Genomic DNA, 24,087 nt, shown 5'->3' on the forward strand with positions numbered 1-24,087 from the left:
GAGAGCCAGTTTGGTGTAGTGGTTAGAGGTACCAGGCTAGAGGTTTGGAGACCATGAGTTCTAGACCTACCTTAGGCACAAGCCAACTATGTGATTTGAAGCCTGTCAACCTCTCAATGTTGGGAAATTCCCAGCCAGGCAGGAAGGAGGAGTCAGGTGGGGAACTAGCCTTGGGTCCTTGCATAGCCACAAGAGGTATAAGCCTAACTCTACACCCTAAGTTTCATGGAACTTTATCTAGTTATTCCCAAGAAGAAGGTAAGTAGTCTGGAGAGATTCTTGTATTATAGGTAGAACACAATAAAGTTGCTGACTTGGACCCTTCATTAATGGGCTGCTAATCCTAAAATTGTGGGAATGACAAACCACATCACAATGACTGAAAAACTGACTCAAAGGCACACACACACACAAAATCAGCATCCATGATTATACAGCATGTTGGCTGGGGCTATGGGAGTTACTGAGGGTCTGGTAGCACTTGAAAGTCCAGATCTGCTCTGTTCTTGATGTGGCCTGTGGGTAAAGGTGTGGGAAAATTTTGAATCCTATTTCAGCCTCAAAACAGGTTTTTCTGATCTTACCAGAAGTATGCCAATGCTTTGTTGATGATTCTGAAGCATTCCTGCCTTTGAACCAGCCTTATTTTTCACAACACTTTCTTTGTCAAACTAGCGTCAATCAGATATGCTGGGTTTGTAGAAATTCCCAGCTGGTTGCTTATGTAGGCAAGAAATTCTAAGAGTTGTATTTCCAACACTTTGCCAGGGGAAAGATGCACGGAATGTTAGTTGTGGTGTATCTTTCCTCACAACTGTACAGCACACAAATGGACATGGGCTTAATTTTCATTGCCCTCACAGGCAATTCCTTTGGAGCTTTCGGTTGCCAGGTGAAGCGCAAAAAATTGACCGGATGATGGAAGCATTTGCACAGCGGTACTGTCAATGCAACCCTGGTGTGTTCCAGTCAACAGGTAAGTGGACAACCATCTCCAGAAGTTGTGGCTGTTCCAACATTGGAGGTTTTTAAGATGAGATTGGATAGCCATTTGTCTACAATGGTAGAGGGCCGTGATGGCGAACCTGCGTGCCACAGGAGGCAGGCGGAGCCATATCTGCTGGCATGCAAGCCGTCAGCTCCACTACGCATACGCATACCGGGCAGCTGGTTTTCAGCCTTCCGGAGGGCTGGGAGAGGCCGCTTTCACTCTCCCCTTGCATCAGGAAAGCCTCCAGAGCCTGGGGAAGGTGAAAAACAGGGCCAATGGGCCAACCAGAAGTTCATTTCTGAACTTGCGGTTGGCCCATTGGGCCCGTTTTTCACCCTCCCCAGGTTTCAGGAAAGCCTCCGTAGCCTGGGGTGGTGGTTGTGCATGCATGCGCGGGGAGGTCAAGTGAGCTCCCATTACTTTTCCCAACTTCTGCCAACCTAGCAGTTCGAAAGCATGTAAAAATGCAAGTACAAAAATAGGAACCACCTTTGGTGGGAAGATAACAGTGTTCCATGTGCCTTTGGCATTTAGTCATGCCGGCCACATGACCACAAGGACATCTTTGGACAGTGCTGGCTATTCGGCTTTGAAACGGAGATGAGCACTGCCCCCTAGTGTCAGGAGCGACTAGCACATATGTGCAAGGGGAACCATTACCTTTACCTTACCTTGAATTATTTATAAAAATATTAAATGCAGGATATAAAGCAGGCAGTATTTCAGGTAAAGTGACCCCAATTGGCTTAAGAGTTTCAAAAGATTTTAAAGGTCAAATTGGGCTTCTCAACTAGTCCTCAACTTACAACCATTTCTTTAATGTCTATTGGAAGTTGCAACAGCACCGAATAAAGTGAGTTACAAGCAGTTCCATTTACAACCGTTGCAGCATCCCCATGGTCATGTGATCAAAACCAGGGCACGTGGCAATGGGCTGCGGTATCCTGGGGTTACAAGATTGTCATTTGCAATCTTCCCAGCTGGTTCTGACAAGCAAAACCACTGGGGGAAGTTAGATTTGCTTAACGATTGTGTAATGCAGTGATTCACTTGACCATGAGAAGAAAGGTTTTAAAATTGGGTGTGTCTCATTCAACAGCCGACTTGCTTAGCTACGGAAATTCTAGCCCCCTATTGTGGCCATAAGTAAAAAAAAAAACTACCTGTAGGCTCTAATTTGGATTTGATATTGTATAACCTGAACTATGTTCCCAAATGGGCTTGAATCCCCTGTTCCTTTTTCTTTCTGTCCCAGATACCTGTTATGTGCTTTCTTTTGCCATAATCATGCTGAATACCAGTTTGCATAATCCCAACGTGAAGGACAAACCCACTGTGGAGCGGTTCATCGCTATGAACCGTGGCATCAATGATGGCGGGGACCTACCTGAGGAATTGCTCAGGGTGAGTTTTGTGGGAAGAGAGCAGACTGGAGTGCTGTGAATAGGCCATAATGGAGAACTCGGTGGGTGTGGTGAATCCCCGGAATAGAGGGCCTTCTGTCTGTCTATCTCCCTGGCAGGCTCACCAAGAACCCAGGAATAGGTCAGGGTTGAGCCTACCTTGGTCTTCCCAGTATCTCCTGCTCAAATACTGAGCTTCCATAACGCAGTCGTGGTTCCTGGGAAGTAGAAACTGCACTAGTGCAATATTGAAAAGGTGGCGCAGAACCTTTCGGTGGAAGTGATCCCCCACATGTTTCTCCTCCCTCACACCAGAATCTCTATGAGAGCATAAAAAACGAGCCCTTCAAAATCCCCGAGGATGATGGCAATGACTTGACGCATACCTTCTTTAATCCGGACCGTGAAGGCTGGCTTCTGAAGCTTGGTGAGTGTGTGTGTCTGCACGAGGCAAGGCCTGACCGACAAGGAGCAGGGCTGCTGATGGTGTGGCATGGGCTGCAGGGAGCATGGAGCTCAGCAGGAGTCTCTTTGCATGGGGCTCTCGGTGGCCACAGTCCAGCACATAGGACCAGCTATACAACCTGAAAGCTTCTCATTGTCTTTTCTTGAACAGCGTACCCAGTGAGGAGGGCCTTGGTTGCAGTGCTCAGTAACTTCCTATGGCTCTCTTTTAAGTTGGCTTGGCCAACCAATTCTTACCAAAGCTGGGCAAAAGAATGTACTTAGGAAGAAAAAAAAGGCAGGTTACTTGAATCCCAGGAATGGCAGGTGAATCTAGTTCCAAAATGCACACCTACAACTGCCTACAGAGAAGCTGAAGACTTATCTATGGTCCCTTGCTTCTCACTTTCATTTTTCAGACTCGTCTCTGGCATCACTTCACGCATAGCAGCTCTGCGCTCACTGACTGTTAACAGGTCAAACTAGGATGCAATCACCAGCTCTCCTTCTGCAGCTCTCTTGGCTCCCTCTTCAAGTTTACTCAAAGCTGTTTGTTTTTTTAAATTGCCAGGATTTGGCTCGAAAAATCTTCCGGGCTTCTTTAAGGAACGGGTGGTTACCTAGGTCCCCCCCCCCCCCTTGTAGGAATATTAAATCACCTGAAATCTGAAAATCAAATCTGAAAATGGAATTCTCCTAAATAGTCAAACTTGTAATTGCTGAATCTGAATTGAATTAAATTAATGAAATTATTCTACATACATAACTTTTCATACTTTGCTTTGAGCCAGAGAGAAGGCATACACTCATCTAGGTTTGATGTCCAAAATAAGACCTGATTCTAAGTCCCCACTTTTTCTATCCCTCTTCTTCTGTTTCTTTCAATCTAGGCATGCAAAAAACTATTATGGAACCTGGATCTGTCTTCACGTAGTCTTGAGAGTAGACTGATAAGTGTGTCAGTAATACATACCGGTAGTTGTACAGTAGTAATATAGTTGTGCACTACTGCAAGTGCACATAATAACCACAGTTTCCTATATAATCATAAGATTAATACATATTGTAATTACAGTAATTGCAATAAGGTTTGTCTTAGCTCGGTAGCAAATGATCCAGAAATTCCATTCTCTGTGATGGGAATAGGAAAGCTATGGCGGTTTAGGAGTTAGATTCAACATTTTTTGTCCTTTAACTAGCCCCCGATAGCCGAAGGATGATGGAGCTGTAGTCTATCTGTATCATATCTGCTCAATGAGTAATAGGCATTCCATTTAAATCAGAGGTCTTCAAACTTAGCAACTTTAAGACTTGTGGACTTCAACTCCCAGAATTCTGAGAGTTGAAGTCCACAAGTCTTAAGGTTGCCAAGTTTGGGGACCCCTGGTTTAAATAGTCGCATAGTTGAAAATCGGATGGCTTTCAATTACACAGCAAACCCCAGAAAATTGAAATCTCTTCCATTTTCAGTTTTACAATTCCTAAAAATTTATTGAAAAATATTTCACTGGACTTTGAGTAGCTGCATGAAAGGAATTTAAAGTCCCTTCTGAGCAAACATGTTTAGCTCGCTTGGCATTTTAAAGAATAACTGCAGTATTTGGGCAGAACTGTTAAGCTGCATATGCAGGAGAACTAAAATTGGTTATGGCTCAGGATAAAAATTGAAGGCTGCTTGGTTGGCTACATGCTGGACCCAGTTCTGAAGAGGTTCTTCACATTGAGGAGGTTAAGCAAGTAGAGGCAACTGAGGGACAGCACAACTTTTGTCACCTTCTGTGAGATGGGTGGCTATATAAATTTGATGAATCCATAAAATTATAGTCATATTGACTATCAGAATAAGACAATGTCTGTTATTAGTTCTTTTTGTGCTTCCCCTTAGATATAGAAGTGACCATGGTTTAGGGTAGATTCTTGCCATCTAGCCAAGAGAGGTTGATTGAAACAAAAGAAATGAGGATTTAGAAGTGAAATGCAAATTCCAACATTTAATATTCCATTTCAGGAAACAAATTTACTTCAGTTCCAAAGGCGGAATGTTTTGTTGTTTGCATTTCAACTTCTGTGGCAACTGTTTTTAAAAATATGTCTCAAATTGTGACCGTATTAATGCCAAGAACCCTAACATTGTACCTGACACCCAATTCTCCAGTGCCTCCTGGTTTGGATATTTCCTCTGTTAACTTTTCTCAGGGGCAACAAAAGAGAGTGGAATAAATGCTCCTGGTTTATTTATCTAGAAGATATGAATTTTTGTCTGAGTGGAATGAACATCGTAGCCTGAAGACTTGCCCAAATAGCAAGGTCCCAAGTTCAAGAGACAACCACAATGGGGACAATCCCCATCATTGTAGGTCAAATCCTTTTAGAATTGTCATGATGATGTCTATTCAGTGACATCCTTTAAAAAAAGAGAACTGCAGCATATTGTGCAATTGAGGAAAATGTGGCTAAGAGCACAGCAAAGAAGGGGAGACCGAGGTTTGCCCTGTAGAGACAGAAAAGTGGGGTGGTGGTGTTCCATTATTCACCCAGAGGGAGACATGAGGCCTCTTTGCTGTGTTCCAGAGGGGAGGGTGGGGGTAACAGGAGAACAAAGGTGGATCAGGTAGGCCCATTGGCCTGGACTGTGTGGGATATAACCCTGGTTTTCTCCACATATGGCTGTTCTTTGGCTGAACCCTTTGGCCCTTGATGATGCATGCTGCCCTTTCCATCCCACTCCTAGAGGTCTCCTGGCTCCAGGCCATTTTAACACCCCCACCACTGCCTTGGTACTAAAAGCACTAACTCCTCAGTCAACTGTTTGTGTGGCAAACACATTCATGATATGGCCAATGGCAAGAATTAATCCAGAGAGGTGAACCTTTCTATCAAGTATCCCAGCGGCTGCTGCATTCATGGCCTTGGCATGCTGGTAGCCCCAGAAATGTATCGGTCCTTTTTTTTTGTATTAAAGTAGGAGATACGTTGACTCCCTTTAAGGAGAGCTCTCTCTCCCTCCTTTTTCCCTTTTGCTCAAAAATGTTTAGCTTGGGCGGTGCCCACTGCTGACTGCAATTGAAATGTGCACGAAGGGCAAATTTTAGTCCTTTGTTTTTTAATTTTCTTTTTCCCTCATTTGTATGTTTCCATGATTTTGGCTCTGCCTTTCCCTGCCCCCAAACTTCAGGAGGTACGTACCCCCATATCTCCTTGCTAGCTTTGCTGGGGCCGAGGCCGTGCTGCAGTGCTTGCTTGTTTTTTTTTCTGTTCTCTTTTATTTTTACTTGCTGCTGATGTTACTCGTATTGCTATTGTTGCCACCATTGCTAATTGGCTGCACAGTCCCTGGGGAACTGGGGTGGGGTGGGGTAGACGTGGGATGGTGGGGGGGTCAGAGGTGGGAGAGGAAGTCCTTGTGTTCTGCTAGGCACGAAACGGAGAGAGAAGAGAGAGCAGTGACTTTCCCAAACCATGATTCGGGTAGCTATCCTCTTCATCCTGCTTTTCTAAAATTCACTCTGATCTTGCTGGATGTCTTCTGTGAGAGTATGGCAAGTTCTATAGTCCTGAAGGACTTCGGGTTGTCAGAACTAGGCCTGGATGTGGGTTTGAGCTTCCAGAGTGGCAGGAGCTACTCTGTTTCCCTGAAAATAAGACCTCCCCGGAAAATAAGCCCAATCAGGCTTTTGAGCGTATATGCTTAAAAAAAAAGCCCTCCCCACAAAATAAGCGTTCCCAAAAAAATATGGCAACAAAGCAGCAGCCATGAGGTGACCACGCTTGACGCCTCCCAAAAACAATAGGATCTCCCCAAAAATAAGGCCAAGTACTTATTTCAGGGGTCAAAAGAAAATAAGACCCTGTCTTATTTTGGGGGAAACACGGTAGGAAGGGCATGATAGGGCTTGGGGAAAAAACCCTCTTCCTCCTGTGGAATAGGATGCTTCTCTTGCTTTAGGAAGCCCACACCCCTTTGGAAGTATTCAGGGTTACAATTTGATAGTAGAGAATATGGATATATCTGCATAATATTTTCAGTAATACTAATTTTAAAGTAATACTTTAAAAAAAGGAAAGAATTGAAAGAGAGCAAGTTTAAATATCTCCAACCCCATTAAAAAAAAGGAGTGGGGAGAGCTCAGAATTGTCAGCTTCTCTCTTTTTTTCCATCTCGCCCTTAGTATTACTGACATTTGTCCGTATGGTGCTGACAGGCTGAAAATAATAATTAAAAATAAAGTATGACTTCCAATCCCAAAATGTTGTTTGACCTGTTCTGGGATAGATATTACAGGAAAAAAAAAACATTTCTCGTTAAGTTTGAAGGATGCTGGGAGATGTATTTTGGCTACACTTAGCATACCACAGATTAATTATGTATTTAACACAATTGTTATACCATTCCAGTCTTAGGCAGGCTTCTTCCAGATGCTTTACTTCAATCTTGATGATTGCAGTGCCATCATGAACCTTCATCCGCCCTACATCATACAGCTGATGAACTTAAAATGATTGTAAGATGAATCATGAATCTCTTTTCCATTTAAAAGTCTTTAGTGATTCTCAGTCATCCAGGTGATGGTTGTCCCAATGGTACTTTTTCTAGAGGCAATTGGACTTGTTTTTTCTTTTGAAGAAGTTTTGCTTCTCAGACAAGAAGCTTCTTCAGCTCTGACAGGATAGTGCGGAGTGGAAGGATTTATTTTCCTTTAATTTTCAAAAGAAAAAACAAAATCCAGTTGCCTCAGAAAAAAGCACCTTTGGGACAACCTCTCGCCCAAGGTCCTAGCATAGTGCGTATTTTTGTTTAAATCTAAAATATCTTCTGTTAATTAACCCCCTCCCATTACTTTCAGATAGGAAAAGTATCACTAAGAGGATACTTTTAAGAGGAACCCGTTCATATTTCCTGCTTGTCATTAAAAAAAGCAAAGAAAATGGAAACAATTAATCAATGAGAACAGAGTTAAATGCAGAATCCCTATTGGTAATGTGTAATTTTCATCCAGGGGCACTCAACAAAACAAAAATGCTACCAATGTGAAAAGGAATAATAAAATATTAGTTGTTTAATTGATTGTGGCAATGAGTTAGCCATGCTCTGGTCCTGTGGGGAACAGAGAAGAAGAACCCTCCCTTAATTATATATGAGATAGTTTCCAGTTAGTTGGGATGGCACAGGATCAAAATGTCCAACTGGATCAGAGGAGAGAAGATCGTGATCCTATCTCTTATTAGATCAGGTTTTTGGTTTAATGCTACTCCCACTGACTAGAATTCACCACGCATAATAAAGGTTCTTCTTTTCAGTTGGTTAACTTATTGATCAATTTATGGCTGTCAGTTTTTAACAATCCTTTTTCTGATATTTACAATAAATCTGTAAATAGGTTATCCTTTCTATTTTATGGACTTGGAATAAGAACAGGATTGGAACCAGAGGTGGGTTCCTACTGGTTCGGCCGAACAGGTAGTGGTATGGTGGCCTGGGTCACTGGAACCGGCCATGCCCCCGAACCGGTTCCCTGGTTGCTGCTTCCGCCATTTTGTTTTTGAGTTCAATTTTAATTGAACTGCACAAAGCGCGCATGCTCGGTAGCAAACCGGCAGTAAAGCCAGCCAGAACCCACCCCTGATCGGAACCTTCCTGAACCAGGAATCTGCCCAACAAGTCCAGACTGTAACTCCTGTAATTTTTAGCCTGCGTGGTTATTAAAGTATCATCATCCCTGGAGATGCCTGGTTGATGAAGGCAGAGGCTTGATTAATGCCACCCAGTGAATTTGTAGCTGAATGGATGGAATCCATCATTTGTTAATCATATAATATTAGCATTAGCTATAATTGTATTATTAAGTGATTTGTAACCGGGAGGGGTTAAAATAGTGTGTAACTAAAAGCAATGCAGGTGTATCTTTTATTGTAGGAATCTCCCTAGGCCAGGGGTGTCAAAATTGTGGCCTGCCGGCCGGATGTATCATATGTTAGCCACCCCCACCCACAGTTCAGTGAAGGGGGAAAAAGTTATGATACATCACATGATAATGTGACACCACGAGTTTGACACCCCTGCCTGTGGCCATTAAAAATATACCCCAACTATTAAAGTTGCCATGTCTGAATTGAAAATCAGGATGAACAATAGTTGACAGCAAGGAGCTCTTTGGGATTTTAATAACCCTGTCAGTTACTATTCTATAAGTCAGGGGTGTCCAAACTTGGGAACTTTAAGACTTGTGGAGCTATGCTGGCTGGGGAATTCTGGGAGTTGAAGTCCACAAGTCTTAAAGTTCCCAAGTTTGGACACCCCTGCTATAAGTTATTAGCTTGTAACATTTCAGATATAATACTGTTCCCTCAGCATTTCTTAGTTATAAATATGGCAGCAAATTGGAATTCTCTGAAGCGAAGGTGTTTCTTGAATATTCAGCTGTTTTATACTTACAGTTGTTCAATTGTCAAAAGATAAAAGTTGGAAAATGATGGCTGAAACCTCCTGGTGGTTTATATCCCTCTACTTATTCCCTGGAACTCTAGAGTTTATTTACATATTCACCCAAGTTCAAAGGGTGTTTTGAAATTGACACTTGTAAGTCTACCATCCTGAAACAAGAGCTTCACTTTAAGAACTTTTAAGAGAAAAAGGAAGGGAGGTGAAATGGCGGATCTTTTCACATTTTGCTTTTCAGTTCACAGTTTGGGACAAATGCATTAAAAAAAAAAAACTTTAATCATCATCATCATCTTCATCCAATGCCCTGATCCTCAATTGTTGGTCTTAGTTTTAATATCATGGTAGACAAATCACTTCTCTTCCTGTTGAATGAAAGCCTCAGTTTAAAGGTGGCTGGCCTAGCGTTCCTTAGAAGCCAGCTCACCGCATTCTTTTCTGGTGGGCTCTTCTGGAAGTTGTCTTCTGCTGCCCCACAGGTTGTTTGTCCACCCTGCTGAGTTTTGTCTACAGTGAAACGAAATGGGCAAAACACTACTGCCAAATACTTGTGAGGATACAACTGGAGACTTACTGAGTTTACCAATCGGCTCCCCTGGGGGTGGGTGGGGGTGTTTTCTTTGTCTTTCTGTAATATATTGACTTGCGATGAAGTCGGTCATTCCATGATTAGAGGGAACTCCCAAAAGTTGAAGCTTTCCAAGTTCCTTGGGGACTGTAGCAGGCATTATCTGGAGCAATTGGCTTCTTCCACCCACCATTGTCCCTTTCTTTCTGTTTTTTGTTTTTATGTTGCTTGAATGAAGTCTTCTTGTTTGTGTGTGCCTATATGTGGCGTAAGAATCTCCCTGAGTGGGTCTTTATATTTTTGCTCCTGGTAATTTCTGGTTAGCTCAACTCTACTCCTCTGGATTTGCCAGAGTAGCCCCTGCTGATTGAGCTGATCTTGCCTCTTCACTTCTCAACTTTGCTCTGCCTCTTGGCACCAGAGGATACCCCTCTCCCCCTTGTATAAACTGGCTAGACCAGCCCAAGGGGGCTGTGCAAACTTCCATCCTTTAATGAGTGAAGGCAGGCAGTTGTGGATAGAAGTTACCTTGGTGGTCCCTCTGGGAAGTAACTGTTCAGAATAGTACCCATTTGTATCAATTCTTTCACAGTTTCTCAATCTCTGACAAAACCCGAGGTCGTTTTTTTAAAATGTTTGTCACAATTTGCCAAAAGTAATGTGCTTCCCTGCATCTGAATCTTCCTATTGACATTGAGTTGACTTTCGGGAAAAAGCCATTGGCTAATTGTGGGCACAGTTTAGTTGGGGAAAAGGGGAGAAAACCCAGAAAGAACCAATTGCTATGAAATAAACTGACAGGATTTAGGTCTTTTCCACCGAGCTTCTGTTTTGGATAAACAGAAGGATAAATGTCTGAAACACACTGGGAGTAAAGAGGTTGTTTAACCACTGGCAAAGCCAGGTTGTTTTACCTGTGAGGAACTTAGTATTAGGAAAAAGAAAGGAGATCTCTATATACCGTATTTTTCGGAGTATAAGATGCACCAAGGTTTTGAAGAGGCAAATTTAAAAAAAAAAGTTTTTGCACTCTGCAAACTTCCCAAAATGGCCCGTTTTTCATGAAAACGGACCCGTTTTTTGTAAAAAAAAAAAAAAGGGGGGGCATTAGGAAGCTTATAGAGTGCTCCTGGGGGCTGGGGAGGGCCATTTTGGTGAAGGGGCAGAATTTCAGGAGGCAAAAAATGCTGTGTATAAGATGCACCCAGATTTTCAGCCTCTTTTTTGAGGGAAAAAGGTGCATCTTATACTCCAAAAAATACGGTACATATCCCTAATAGGTGTTAATTTGAGCCAACTGCCTTGTAGACGTATCCCCTAACTATTGGGGAAATCTCTTTTGAAAACATCCTGTTTACATAGGATAATGTTTGTTCATCTGGTACCCTTTGGGTGATTTGGACCGCTGTCTTAGGCTGGGAAAATGGGAATCATAGGTCTGAGATAGTCATTTAGAAGGCATGGAGTTGAAAGAAGCTAAGAGCAAATTCCAATATCAGGCCCTTTAGCATGCTTCCTTTTTTCTGCATCAGGCACAAGTAATGTTTCACACATCCAAAATCCTTATTGCATCTTGAAGGCAAGTGGGGTAGGGATAGCTATTCCTGTCACCCGTTTTGATCAAGGACTTTTCCCTTAGCCTAGCTTATTGTATCTTAAAATACGATGGTGTCTCATGGTCAGGTAGGGGTGAGAGCATCAAGATCAAAAAGGCTGTTTCCTGGCTGCCAAATTATCATGGAGTGTAAATACGTAATCCCCTCTTCTTTAACCTGTAATAAAAAAGAGGCGAGAGGGTGGTGTAGATTTGGCTTCCTGGGCTCAAGTGGAATCCTAGAGAGCAGCTTCATCTGAGGATCTGGCTAAAATATAGACTTTACTCATAGCAATTCTATCTTAGTGGAAATCTGTTGCCTCTTCTCCATCCTTGTGCAGAGCAGACGCAGGCTTGTTCGGTAGCATATAGTAGGGTTGACCAATGCAACCTTTTCTCCTGCTCAAGCTGTTGTGCTCAGCTGGAAGCCACCTGCTGCTCTTGGTGTGGGGCTGGCTCTGCTTGCGCTCTTGACAAGCATGTGCTCGGCTACTGTCTGTTGTGCCCGTAGGCTGTAGCTTTGCCTTTGCCTTAGCTGCTCTTGTGTCCAGAGCCAGCTTTTTGGCCTGGGCACGCATTGTCAAGCTTGCTTCTCCCTTGTGCAGGTGGCCGAGTGAAGACATGGAAGCGACGCTGGTTCATCTTGACAGACAACTGCCTCTACTACTTTGAGTACACCACGGTGAGTGTCTCAGGTTGTCACCATTTGTGCAGATGCACCCAAGGGCTACTCTAAATGTGAAGTCTTGTTTTAACATAAGATTGGAGTATTTACCCTGTTTCCCTGAAAATAAGCCCTCCCCGGATAATAAGCCCAATCAGGCTTTTGAGCGGATGTGCTAAAATAAGTCCTCCCCCGAAAATATGCCCTACCTGAAAATATTGCAACGCATCAGCAGCCATGAGGTGACCACGCTCGCCGCCTCCTGCACCTCAAAAATAATAAGACCTCCCTGAAAATAAGGCCAAGGGCTTATTTGGGGGGGGGGCAAAAGAAAATAAGACCCTGTCTTATTTTCGGGGAAACACAATAGCATAAGCTGTTGTCCTGAAATCTTCACTATTGGAACAAATACCACAATGAAACCCAGAAAACTGTGCCCCAATATATTTGTTGGCCTTTTTCATGCCATTTTCTCCTTCCTTTATTATGATATATGCCTTTGGTCTTCTCACTGAAAGTTTTGTCTTTAAAGCATCTGTCTGGATACATGTGTCTAAGAGGGGAGGTTTTTCCCCACTTAACTTTGTGATGAATGAACATTTGTAACATGTGCTACAACTGAGAAGATAATTTTATGGATTCAAATCTGACTATCTTGTAGGACAAGGAGCCGAGAGGCATTATTCCACTGGAGAATCTAAGCATCCGTGAAGTGGAAGATTCTAAGAAACCGGTGAGTAATACTAAGCCTGGAGACTGTTGTGAGATAGGGCGAGATCAACTTTTTGCAGCCTTTCATTCCTTTTTGTTTTGTTTTAATTATGTAACTATGGTTACTAAAAGTTGAAAGCATCGTTTCTTGTGGGAAGCAAAGTGAAAGTTCTAGTACTGTGATGGTGAACCTACGGCGCATGCGCTAGAGGTGGCACGCAGAGCCCTTTCTGTGGGCACATGCGCCATCACCAGCTGCTGTTCTGATTTCCGGCACGCATGCTGGTTTTCATGGGCGCTGGAGCACCGGAAAACGGCCTGTAAAATGAACAAAAACCAGACTGTTTGGGGCTGTTTTCAGGCTGGTTTTTGGGCCCAAAACGACCTGAAAACCAGCTTGAAAACAGCCCCCCAAATGGTGAAAAAACCCGCATGATTATGCCAGCCAGCTGGTCTTCAGGTTTCCGACACTCCAGTGCACAGACATAGGCGCATGCTCAAACGTTCCAGTTTGGGCACTCAGTGCTGAAAAGGTTCGCCATTGCTGTTCTAGTATATGCACCAAGATGGGGAGATCATTATTCAAAACCAAAATGAACCCCCCAGAAAACTCTCCCAAGCCCTCACCTGTTGCCATTCTGCATGCTTTGAAAGAAAATGAGAGGGAATTCAAGAAAAGTGGGAGTAACCCTGAAATATGAGTTATTAAGCAGGCTTACCCACATTGCAGAATTGTTTCTGTTTCTATTACTCAGTGAGAGAAGGAAAATTACGCATGACACCCCCAAAGCACTGAGATCAGGGAAATCGCACAGAGGAAAAAATATAGTTTTCCGAGAATTGACCACAATATTTTCAAGCCGTACCTTGCTGCATTTGATCTATTTTACAATAGATCTTGATCAGATGATTTCTTAAGATGATCGGGGTTTGTTTGTTTTTTAGAATATTTTATTTTAGTGCACAAACCATTTACTCAGGCTGGCCTTGCTTCAGAAGTGATTTGGAAGAGGTGTTTTGAACCATAAGGGAACAGTACTTCTTTAATACAAAGGAGAAATACTTCCTTAATGCAAATAACACCAAGAATTATACATATAAAAGATAAGCATCCATGCAAAAAAAAAAAATTAAAAGAAAAGAAAAACTGGATGTGCGACAAAACGGAAAGGGAAAGAAAAAATAAATAACTTCCTCCTTCATCCCAGCAGGTTAAGAACTCTTTTAATAGCTTAACACTGTTTCTAAAAAAGGTGCCTCTCGGAGGGAGATTGGGCAGTTCAAAAATGTGAATAAATAAATAAAGAGGAAGCACTTCTTTAATGTGGTTGTATCTTTTCCAGTGCACAGTAGCCTGGAAAAAGATTTAAGTTACCTTAAGGAGGTGATCTGCTCATGTTCCCAAGCATTCCAAATGATTGCTGAAGCATGGACAACTCTGATATGCGCTATCCAGAGGTGGGCTTCAAAATTTTTAGCTTTGCCCAGTTGCTGGGTGGGCGTGGCCTAGTTGGCCTTCTGCACCACGTGGGGGGGGGGCATTTTTGCCCTTCCTGGGCTCCAGAAGCTTACCTAGAGGCTCCAGGAGGGCGAAAACGGCCTCCACAGGCTCCAGAGGCCTTCTGGAGGCCAGAAACAAGCCCATTTCCGGCCTTCCCGAACTTCCGATAGGCCCATTTTTCGCCTTCCCCTCCCCTCCCCTTGCGCCCTGCACTTACCTGCATCCAAAATGGGCGGTGTGGGGACTCTTGGGAGGGAAGGGGCGGGGTGGGCAGGGCCAGCCATGAGTGGGATTTAGGGGTTCTCTGAACTGCATTGAATCTTAACTACAGGTTCTCCCAAACCCCTGCGAACCCCTGGAAGCCCACCCCTGTCGCTATCCTGAAACGGTTGCCCAGTCAAGATGAACTTTGTCATATCTGAGCTAGAATGTAGATGCCACCTTAGCATTTCTATAAATTGCTATAACCTGACTTTGGCTTAATAAAAGAGTAGATGAAGACACTTCTTGACAATACCTACCGGTTTTCTTTTGTTCAGGCCTCCAACAGAGGAACAATAAAATTGGGAAGCCTTTTAACCATAGTTTCCTGTTTCAACTGAATTTGGAAATTAATACGACCAGTTTTGCAATAAGCCATTTAGTGATTGTTTCAAGATTAATACTGATGGTTTAATTGGTAATCATGATTTATCATTTTTGGATGACATTGGAAACTACAGTAGGTTGAATTAATATCTTCCTACTTCAGTTAGCAGAAGTTGGTTTACGGAACTGATATTTGCTGCAGAAAACTTGTGACTTTTCCGTCAACTGCATTCTGTGTGTTGACACTTCTGACTTTCGTCTTCAATGAAGCAATAAGTTTTGACCTGTTCTTCTTGCAGAACTGCTTTGAACTGTATATCCCTGACAACAAGGACCAGGTCATCAAAGCATGTAAGACGGAGGCAGACGGACGTGTGGTCGAAGGAAACCACACTGTGTACCGCATCTCGGCACCCACGACAGAAGAGAAGGACGAGTGGATCAAATGCATCAAGTGAGACAGAAGAAGGGAATGCCTAGGGTTTGAAGCAATATGGCAATTTGCTAGAACTTTGTGTGTATAATTCAAATTTTTGATAGGGAAGCAGGAAGAGGAAGTATAAATCTCTTGCCAAAGAAGAACCTTAAATTGGGGAGAGAGGAGCAGCATTAGATTTTTGCTACCATGTTTCCCCGAACATAAGACAGGGTCTTATTTCCCCCCCCCCCCGAAATAGGCCCCTGGCCTTATTTTGGGGGAGGTCTTATTATTTTTGAGGTGCAGGAGGAGGCGAGCGTGGACACCTCATGGCTGCTGCTGTGTTGCAATATTTTCAGGGAGGGCTTATTTTAGTGCATGCGATTGGGCTTATTATGAGGGAGGGCTTATTTTCATGGAAACAGGGTAATCTTTGTCAATAGGCTTGTAGGGATACAGGTGGTCCTTGACTTACAACCATTTGCTCAATGACATTTTGAATTAATGACAGCCCCCCCCCCAAAAAGTTGGTTATGGTTATGACTTAAGTTAAAACTTATGGCCATTACCCCACTCCTGCACCCACATGATCTAAATTTGGGTAACCAGCTCATGTTTAGGTGTCCTTGGTGCTCTCTGAGCTTAGTTGTTTTCTTGCAGGTGTTTCATTACCCAAAATAACATCAACAGCACTGATCATGTTACTAGTTTAGGTAATGAAACGTCTGCAAGAAAACAACCAAATTCACAGTGTACCCCGAGCTGCACATTTTCTCTTTTATTGTTATCCTTCAGTCTCTTGATTACGATTTGCAATTTTAAGTAGGATTTACACTTATGACCATGTGACTTGACTTACCACTACACTGGTCACAAACTTGTGGCGTCACCTTGCCATCACGTGACGTATCATGGTGTGTGTGTCCCCCCCCCCCCTTTGCAGAGCTGGGTTGGGCGTGGCCTGTGCGCGATGTCTCTGGCCTGCGGGCGGTCAGTTTGACACCCCTGTAGATATTAAAAATGGTTGTAAAATCGGATCCTGTCATGCAATGATCTATGATGGAAATTCAAGTTCCAACTGTGGTTGTAAGTCAACGCTCTGATTAAGAGGAAAAGAGGTAGGGTAATTCTCAATGAAATCATAATGAAGCGTTTGCCTTTTGTGTAACCTAAAATAGTGATCTGGTGATCTCCTTGTTAGGTAGGAGAATGGCCGGTGAAGGCGGCTTTCCTTAAAAGAGTCAGGAAAGAAGTTGAAGCCATTCTGAGCTCCTGTGATTTAAGTCCTCCTGGGAAGCTGATTAAGAGTTTAATTATCTCTTTTCTCCCCCTGCCCCGTTTTTCTCTCTTCAGAGCTGCAATTAGCCGGGACCCTTTCTACGAGATGCTTGCGGCACGCAAGAAGAAGGTTTCCTCCACCAAGCGGCATTAGTCCCCTGGTCTAACTCTATGGTGGTGACCTTGGCAGGGGATGCCTCTCCATCTCCACCAGAGTGGGGGAAACGAGAGGCTGCCCTAGACCGCCTGCTCTCTACTGCTGCCTTCAGGAGCCCAGCTTCAGCTTTTGCTATTCTTTTCCTGTTTGGCAACAGGAAGAAGGGGAGGGGGCACTAAGTTGGATGGTAGCCACCAACTCACTAACTTCTTTCTTGGGGAAGAACGCCAGCTTCTTGGCAACCTGAATCCCAACGGCATCTTCTGCAGTCCAGTTGACCAGAAGAGAAAGCGGTTGGAGTCTTTGGGGGCTATCATAGTTTATTTGTTCATTGTGTGAGCTTAATGGAGAGGTAGAGCGCATAACGCAGTACGCACCCCTAAGGGGATGCAGCTCTATTTTAAGTTGCCGTTGCTACTCTCTAAAGGCCAAGCACCAGGAGTGGACCACATACCTTTAAAGGCATACATTGATCTATAGAGCAGACATGCTAGCTTTGAAGCCTAGAGATTTCAGAGACACACCTCCTATTGCCTTTATTTTTTTATTTGTTAGTCAAGCAAGATTGGTGGCTTCCATTCCCAAAGCGATTCAGCCATGGGGTCTGCTAGGCATGGTTAGCTGGGGATCCTCTTTCACTTTTTTTAATAATTAACCATTAGGAGTATTGAGCAATCAAGATGTCTGCTCCAACACCTGGATGAGGGGGCCTAGGGCAAGGCTGCCACCTCCAGGGTCTCCACTGCCCTCGTTCTAGAGGGCACCTACTTTAGGGAGTTCTTGTTACTGCTGTAAGCCAGTTCACAGACTTGCAGAAGCAGGCAGGCGGATTGTGTGGTTAGTATTGATGCTTTGCAGGAAGACTTTTGCCAACTGTTGGTGGGGACTGCCCCATGCAGCTGCTGGCTGTGAAATCTCCACCCTCTGTTTTATTTAGCATTGGAATAATAGCTCAGAATAGCAGCGTTTAAGGAAGAAGGGGGGGGGGACCTTCCAATAATAAGGAAGGGTAAAGCACACACCTTGAGTGTTGTCTTTCTGATCAGTCCTGTTGCAGTTCTTTTTTTGGCAGGGATGAGTTCAGCTGAGGTTGCCAGTGGAAGCAGTAGTTCTTGACCCCGAGTGAAGCACAAGTGAGCGGTTGGAGATGAGGGATTTGGATCGGGTGTGCTTTGCTGGCTAATGTTTGCAACTGGGTTTGTGGGGTGGGTGGGTGAGAAGGGTAGCCACAGAGAAGGCTGCTTTCCCTTGCAAAGTTTTGGGGGAGCTCTCGATTCCTCACACAGTTCTCCAAGCCTCCAAACCCACCACCTATTTATCTGAGATGTAGATACTCTCTGTACAGATTTCTTTCCCCTGGAGATTATTTTGTATTTGTTTTAAAGATCGTTTTTATGAAACACGGCAGGGTTCCTGCATATTGCTGTAGCACAAGGGGGAAATGGGGGGAAGAGTGAAAGCTATTACAGGTCAGGCAGTTGGGTTATAGTTTCGTTTTGAATCTGTTTTTCAGGGCTGGTTTGGAACTTTCGTTTCCCACCACTTTGTGATTTAGCACAGAACACCTGCAGCAAATAAATATTGAACTCACCTCTGGCTCACATTGATCTTTGTCTGCTTGTGTTCCTCTGCCGACAGTTAGGCAAATTTTGTGTTCTGAGAACTGTCTTGCACCAAAAAAGAAGAAGAAAAAAGATTCCGACTCTTGCTGGTTAGGGGCCAGACAATCTCAGCAGCCTCTTTGAATTTGCACAATCAAAATCATATGAAGGTCTTCTTGTAGCTGGGTTGTCAGGGGAAAAAACACCCTGATGAAAAATGAGGTCTATGGACCGGGCTGATTCCCGACAGCATATCATTAAGATGTTAAGAAAAGAAAAATAGACTTGAGAAGCATATTCTAATTAATAAACAAACTTTAATACAAAAATAATAAAAGTAAATAAAACAGGACTAACTAATTGTTACATTTTGATAATAAAAGCTCCATCTCCCAGCTCCCTGGCAGTCGGACAAAGATCAGAAGGAAAGCTCTGGAATGTGTGAAGACATGCGCAATAAATCACTTTCAGATAACTTTTTTTTTATGACCTGCGCAATAAAGCTTTCTCAGTTTAACTCTTTAGTGTCAGTTTCAGTCAGTTCATATCTAGCAAACTTTTTAACATCGTGACATGGGTAAACAAGGATAATGAGATTGAATTAATTTGGAATCCCAGCAGCAATGTTTTTGCATGAGGTTATTGCCAGCCAATCCTAGGTTTTTGCCTATTGTTGGGGGGCAAAAGAGTACATTGAGGTGGGTCTAAGCAATTCTTAATGGCTATGGAGGATGAAGGCAGGATGAAGTCCATTGTTGGACCTAACTCTTCCTGATTTGCACCTTATACTGAAAGATGTCTATTTTCTTTAAATAATTATATGAGATTAAAAATATGATACAGAAATGATGAGCTTTTCAACGTGTGCAGACTTGTCTGATGATGGGATTTATATATTACTTGCCATCTTGTATATAAAAAAAACCTAAGATAATTGTTGAAGTCTTAGAACATTTCAGGGCTATTCTATGTAATTAAACTAAATAAAATGCACAGTTGCAAGAAGGAAGCGGGAAGTTTCCCACTCAGCCAAGAAAATAAAATAACCAGGTCCCTTTAGAGCTAACGAATGCAATGTTTATCCTTGGAGCAGGCAAAAAGGAAACTCTGATATGCTAGAGCTAGACCATGTTTGGGTAATTGGGAATAAAACAGCCAGGGTTTCTGACTCCCAAGCATTTCACAACAGCCCACTAAATTGGGATGCTGAAATTAAGAAAGTGGGGATGAAGAGGAAAGTTAGCTAGGAATGGATGTTTGTGCAGAAAATGAGTTGGCACATCTTGTGGCCACATTCACAATTTTATTTACTGACCCCCTTCTGGGTTGTAGAGATGAAAAAAGTAGATTTCACCAGCCTAAGGCAGAAGGCATGGACTTGGGGCACCAGGGAGGGAAGGCTGCTCAAAGAGAAGATTTGCCTCCCAAAACTTTGCAGCTGAGAGGCTGTTGCAGAGGTGGCATTCTACTGGCTCGCACCAGTTCGGGCAAACCGGGAGTGGCAGTGGCACAAGGCTCCACCCACCCACCCAGACATCATCATGCACGTTCTGCGCATGCTCCCGCTGCCGAATTGGTAGCGGAGATATGAGGATTTCAGGCCTGGGCTGTTGATGATGCTTTTTCCTGCAGACATGACCTAATCTTAAATTTAGCCCACCCTGGATGCCTTTCAAAATAGATTCTGAAATGAGGTAAGCATTTAGAGCAGCTGAAGTTCTATAAGGAATCAGGCAAGGGAGTCAGCAATGCTGTCTGGGAATGCTGGGTGTCGTAGTCCAGCACATCTATTGAACATGTGGTTGGGTTCTAAAGAATAAATTGTGAAGCATTACAGTATTGTAAACTACCTAGAACAGGGGTGTCAAACACAAGGCCTGCGGGCTGAAACCGACCTGTGAGACCATCCTGTAAAACGTAAGGGCCCGTGTCGCTTCAGCCTGATCTACCCAATGCGAAGAGGAAATGTCACGCCAGTGTGGCTTTGGCCCAGTCTACCCAATGCGAAGAGGAAACATGGCAGCAGTTTGGGGAGTGGCGTAAAGCTGGCTACGCTCACCCAGTCAGCCACGCCCAGTGAGTGGCATCAAGCTGGCCATGCCCATCCAATTGGCCACACCCACCCAGTCAGCCGCACCCCCTGAGCCCCCGAGGTCAACTAGAGCTCTGATGCGGTCCTCAATGAAATTGATTTTGACTACCCCTGACTTAGAAAGTTGAGTAGCCAATGCTGTACCACTTGGCATGCCAAGTTAAATCCAAATATTAATTTACTTACAGGGAGGATCGGTGTTGAAGAGGGATGACTTTTCAGAGTTAGAGCTACATCCACCATCCTCTCCAATTTTCCAGATCATTTAAAAGGAACGGGGTGGTGGCCAAATGAACCAAATTTGTTTCCTAGTTTGCTTACAATTTGTAAAGAAATGTTTGAGAAAGGAAAGCAAAAGGAGAGAAAGAAAAGGAAGAACAAAGAAAAGGAAGTCATATTATTAGTCTACTTTATCCAAAACTCAACAAGTTCTGACAGTCGCTGTCCATGGTTTCAATGCAGGAGTTGGCCACGGATGAAATCTCAGATATGTTGTTTAGTATCGCTAAGCAGACCCACCAAAACAAACAGGTCTATTGTGTGGTTTTGGGAGTGGTTTTTTTTAACTCTTTTATCAAAACCCAAAGATTTCATTCATTGCCTATGATGCATACAAGGGTGTGTGAATCACTCCGGCGCTATTTCTTGTTTCTCTTGCAAGCACCCAGGCAAATTACATTCACTTTATTATTTCCACTGGCAAAATGGAAAAGAAATGTCTGATGGTGATTATCTCCCTTTTACCTTCACTGCCAGTCAGAACTTGAAGCTGCTTAGTTTTGTAGTTACCTGATTCAAGTGACGGAGCCAGTGTTTATTAAAGACACTCAGGAAATGAGTGGGTGGGTGTATCGTGTATTTCCTCAAATGTACTTTTTGAAACTCCTGCTGCCTGGTTGATTACCTGAAGATGGCAGCAAACTGCTTTTTGAATTGTCATTCTACTATTGCAGACCTTGTTTAAAATGAGAATTGCCTACTTGGAATTCATTATTTCTGTGAAATGGCCTTTAGCAATCACAAAGAAATCATGTCTAGAAAATGTAATTTGACAACTGGGGTTGTGTGTGTGTGTGTTGTGTTGATTCATACTGTACAGTACCTCACTTGATACCTACATGCAAAGTTTCTTCTGTATATGAAAAGTGTTGTGGTCTGCCAGAGGCCAGCAGAAGTTTCGGACAGTGAGGAGGTTGGGGAGGAACATGGGCCAGTCCTGGAGTCTGGGGAAGGCTCTGATGAGGGCTCTGTGTCAGAGGCAGAGAGGGGGCCAGAGCCGTATGCCAGTTATCAGCTGCCTTCAGAGTCAGACATCAGTGAAGCAGATGAACAGCTGGAGCCTGTTCCCAGTGTGTGCATGCGCAGAGTTGCCAGACGAAGGGAACAGCTAAAGAACAGGGGTCGACTTGGGAGTAAGGCCACAGGTGGACGATGAATGACCCCTCCCAGAGGAAATAAAGGAGGAGCAAAAGGGGAGTGGAGTTTGCAGGAGACAATTAGTTTGCTTAATTAGTTTGTGACTCTCCGAGACTCCTTGCCAAGTTTTGCAGATATTGGCCTGCCAGCTCTTCAAGCCAGGTAAGGTCTGTGATTGTAAATCCTTCCTTGAAAGACTTTGCTGGATGTGAATGAGCAGAATTCACAGTAAATTAATAAAAGGGTTTTTTGTTGGGACCAGGAGTTTGCTTCATGCTCTTGGGAGGCCTCGGTCAGAATAAAAAGCTGTTTCCTTCAGGTCATAGAATCAGGGCTGGAAGAGACCTGGACTGTCTACCAGTCCAGCTCCCTGCCTAAGGCACAAATTCCTATACCACCTCATACAAATAGATGCCCAATCTTTTCTTGAAAACCTCCAGGAAAGCATATCAGTCCTCATCTGCATAAAAACTTTCTATTTCTCTGCTTGTTACGGTGGCAAACATCCACTGCCTTCCATACCCTTAATATTGGCATGGCAGCACTTTTGTTTATCTAATAGCCTAACATCCTGGGAACACAGGAAGTGAGAAGAAATGATGCGAATCCCTTTCAATGAGAGCACAGATTTACTCACCAAAGGAAAATAAATAAATAAATTTCAGAAGTGATTTTTCACCCCTCACCAGAACTCAGAAGGATCCGTTGGAACTTTCCACAAGGGCAAGTCCTTCAGTGATTACTATGTTTCATCACCAGGGGGCCCCCTTGTGACGGAGCCAGAGCTGACATTTAATCTGCAACAATAAACTTCTAAATAAATCAACATGGAGCAAATTGTGTGAGTGTATGACTGCAGCTGCAAAGCTTCTTAACAGCTGGAGCACCGAAAACTTAGAAGATGGAACAGACAGCTTATTATAAGTAACTTGCAAGGGAAGAATTAAAAGTTGGGATGGTATCCAGGAAACCTCTGGGACTTCATACTATTATGCCTCTGTAAAGTGTTCAGACAGTCTTTTCTTCCTCCCCTCCCCAACATGTTTGGGAATATATTATAACTCCTTGTAAAGATAAAAATGCTATAACCTGCTTTTATATTTTTATTTGAGATTCTTGCATCTGCCAGCTTTCCTCTAAGAAGTCTACTTAGAATAGTAAGAACGATGATAGATTTCTGTCATCTGGGAACTAGAAACATCTGCCACCTTTAATTGTTTGCAGGTGCAATATGTTGGTGCAGCTACTAACTACTAAATAGATGGCATTTACTAACTAGTGGACTGGACAACAGTTTTAGGAGAACCTGTTGATAAATGCAAATGCATTCTGAAGATCGTTGGAAGTATTCCTGGGTCTGTTTCTCTCCAACTGCTCTTAAACTTGATTTAAGAATTAATGCTACACACTCCCTCTGTATATAAAGCATGATATGTTTATCATAGTGTGATATGTAACAAAGGTAACAGGTGTCTCAGTTTTGCCCTGTTCTCAAAGATGTTTCACGCAGAGATCGAGATCAACCCAATCTTTTTTCTTCCAGATTGGCAAACATTTTGCAGAACCTCAAACCCAGGGGTGGGCTGCTGGGGGTTCGCAAGGGATTGGAAGAACCTTTAGCTAAGATTCTATGCAGTTCAGAGAACCCTCAAATCCCACTCCTGGCTGGCCCCGCCCACCCTTCCCCTCCCAGGAGTCCACATGTGGCCCATTTTAGATGCAGGTAAGTGCAGGGTGCATGCAGAGGCTCGGGGACGGCAAAAAACGGGCCCACCGGAAGTTCAGGAATGCTGGAAATGGACCCGTTTCCGGCCTCCAGAGGGCCTCCAGAACCTGGGGAGGCTGTTTTCACCCTCCTGGAGGCTTGAGAAAAGCTCTGGAGTCCGTGGAGGGGGAAAAAATCCCCCCGCACCGTGGTGCAGGAGGCCGACTAGGCCACCCCCACCATTGCCACGCCCATCCAGCAACCGGGCAGAGAACCCCTTGGTAAATTTTTTGAAGCCCACCCCTGCTCAAACCCTTTGTAATCCCAAACATACATTAATTCCAATAAGCCATATGTGATGCAGAGTATGATTTTATTAACTAAGAGTGGAAAATTGTGGAGAAACCATAACAAAACAAAACAAAATCATTTGAAGGCAACTACATCTACTCATTAATGTTTGTTACCACTATGATTCGCAGACAATTCCTTGAAAATAGGTTGCTTTATTTATTGC

General features: G+C 43.6%; 1 protein-coding gene and 1 long non-coding RNA gene across 7 annotated transcripts in view; one reads left to right on the forward strand and one right to left on the reverse strand.

The window, feature by feature from the left end:
• Positions 1-18,359, forward strand: part of CYTH1 (cytohesin 1) — a 76,096-nt gene extending 57,737 nt beyond the window's left edge. For 4 of the 6 annotated variants that reach the window (XM_081936806.1, XM_081936807.1, XM_081936810.1 and 1 more), the window contains exons 7-13: positions 864-976; positions 2,247-2,395; positions 2,710-2,822; positions 12,043-12,121; positions 12,765-12,836; positions 15,203-15,357; positions 16,675-18,359. In XM_081936806.1, the coding sequence (XP_081792932.1) occupies positions 864-976; positions 2,247-2,395; positions 2,710-2,822; positions 12,043-12,121; positions 12,765-12,836; positions 15,203-15,357; positions 16,675-16,753 (760 nt within the window). In that variant the 3' untranslated portion in view covers positions 16,754-18,359. The remainder of the gene's footprint in view (positions 1-863; positions 977-2,246; positions 2,396-2,709; positions 2,823-12,042; positions 12,122-12,764; positions 12,837-15,202; positions 15,358-16,674) is intronic. The other 2 variants (XM_081936809.1, XM_081936805.1) reach the window with 1 other exon arrangement.
• Positions 17,292-21,592, reverse strand: LOC309383863. The gene is made up of 2 exons (XR_014173936.1): positions 18,931-21,592; positions 17,292-18,539 (listed from the first exon to the last, which is right to left on the reverse strand). It is a non-coding gene; the product is annotated as an uncharacterized lncRNA (long non-coding RNA).
• Between the last annotated feature and the right edge of the window lie 2,495 nt (positions 21,593-24,087).

Source organism: Natrix helvetica, assembly GCF_964273705.1.
Source record: "Natrix helvetica genome assembly, chromosome: 1".
Classification (NCBI taxonomy): Eukaryota; Metazoa; Chordata; class Lepidosauria; order Squamata; family Natricidae; genus Natrix; species Natrix helvetica.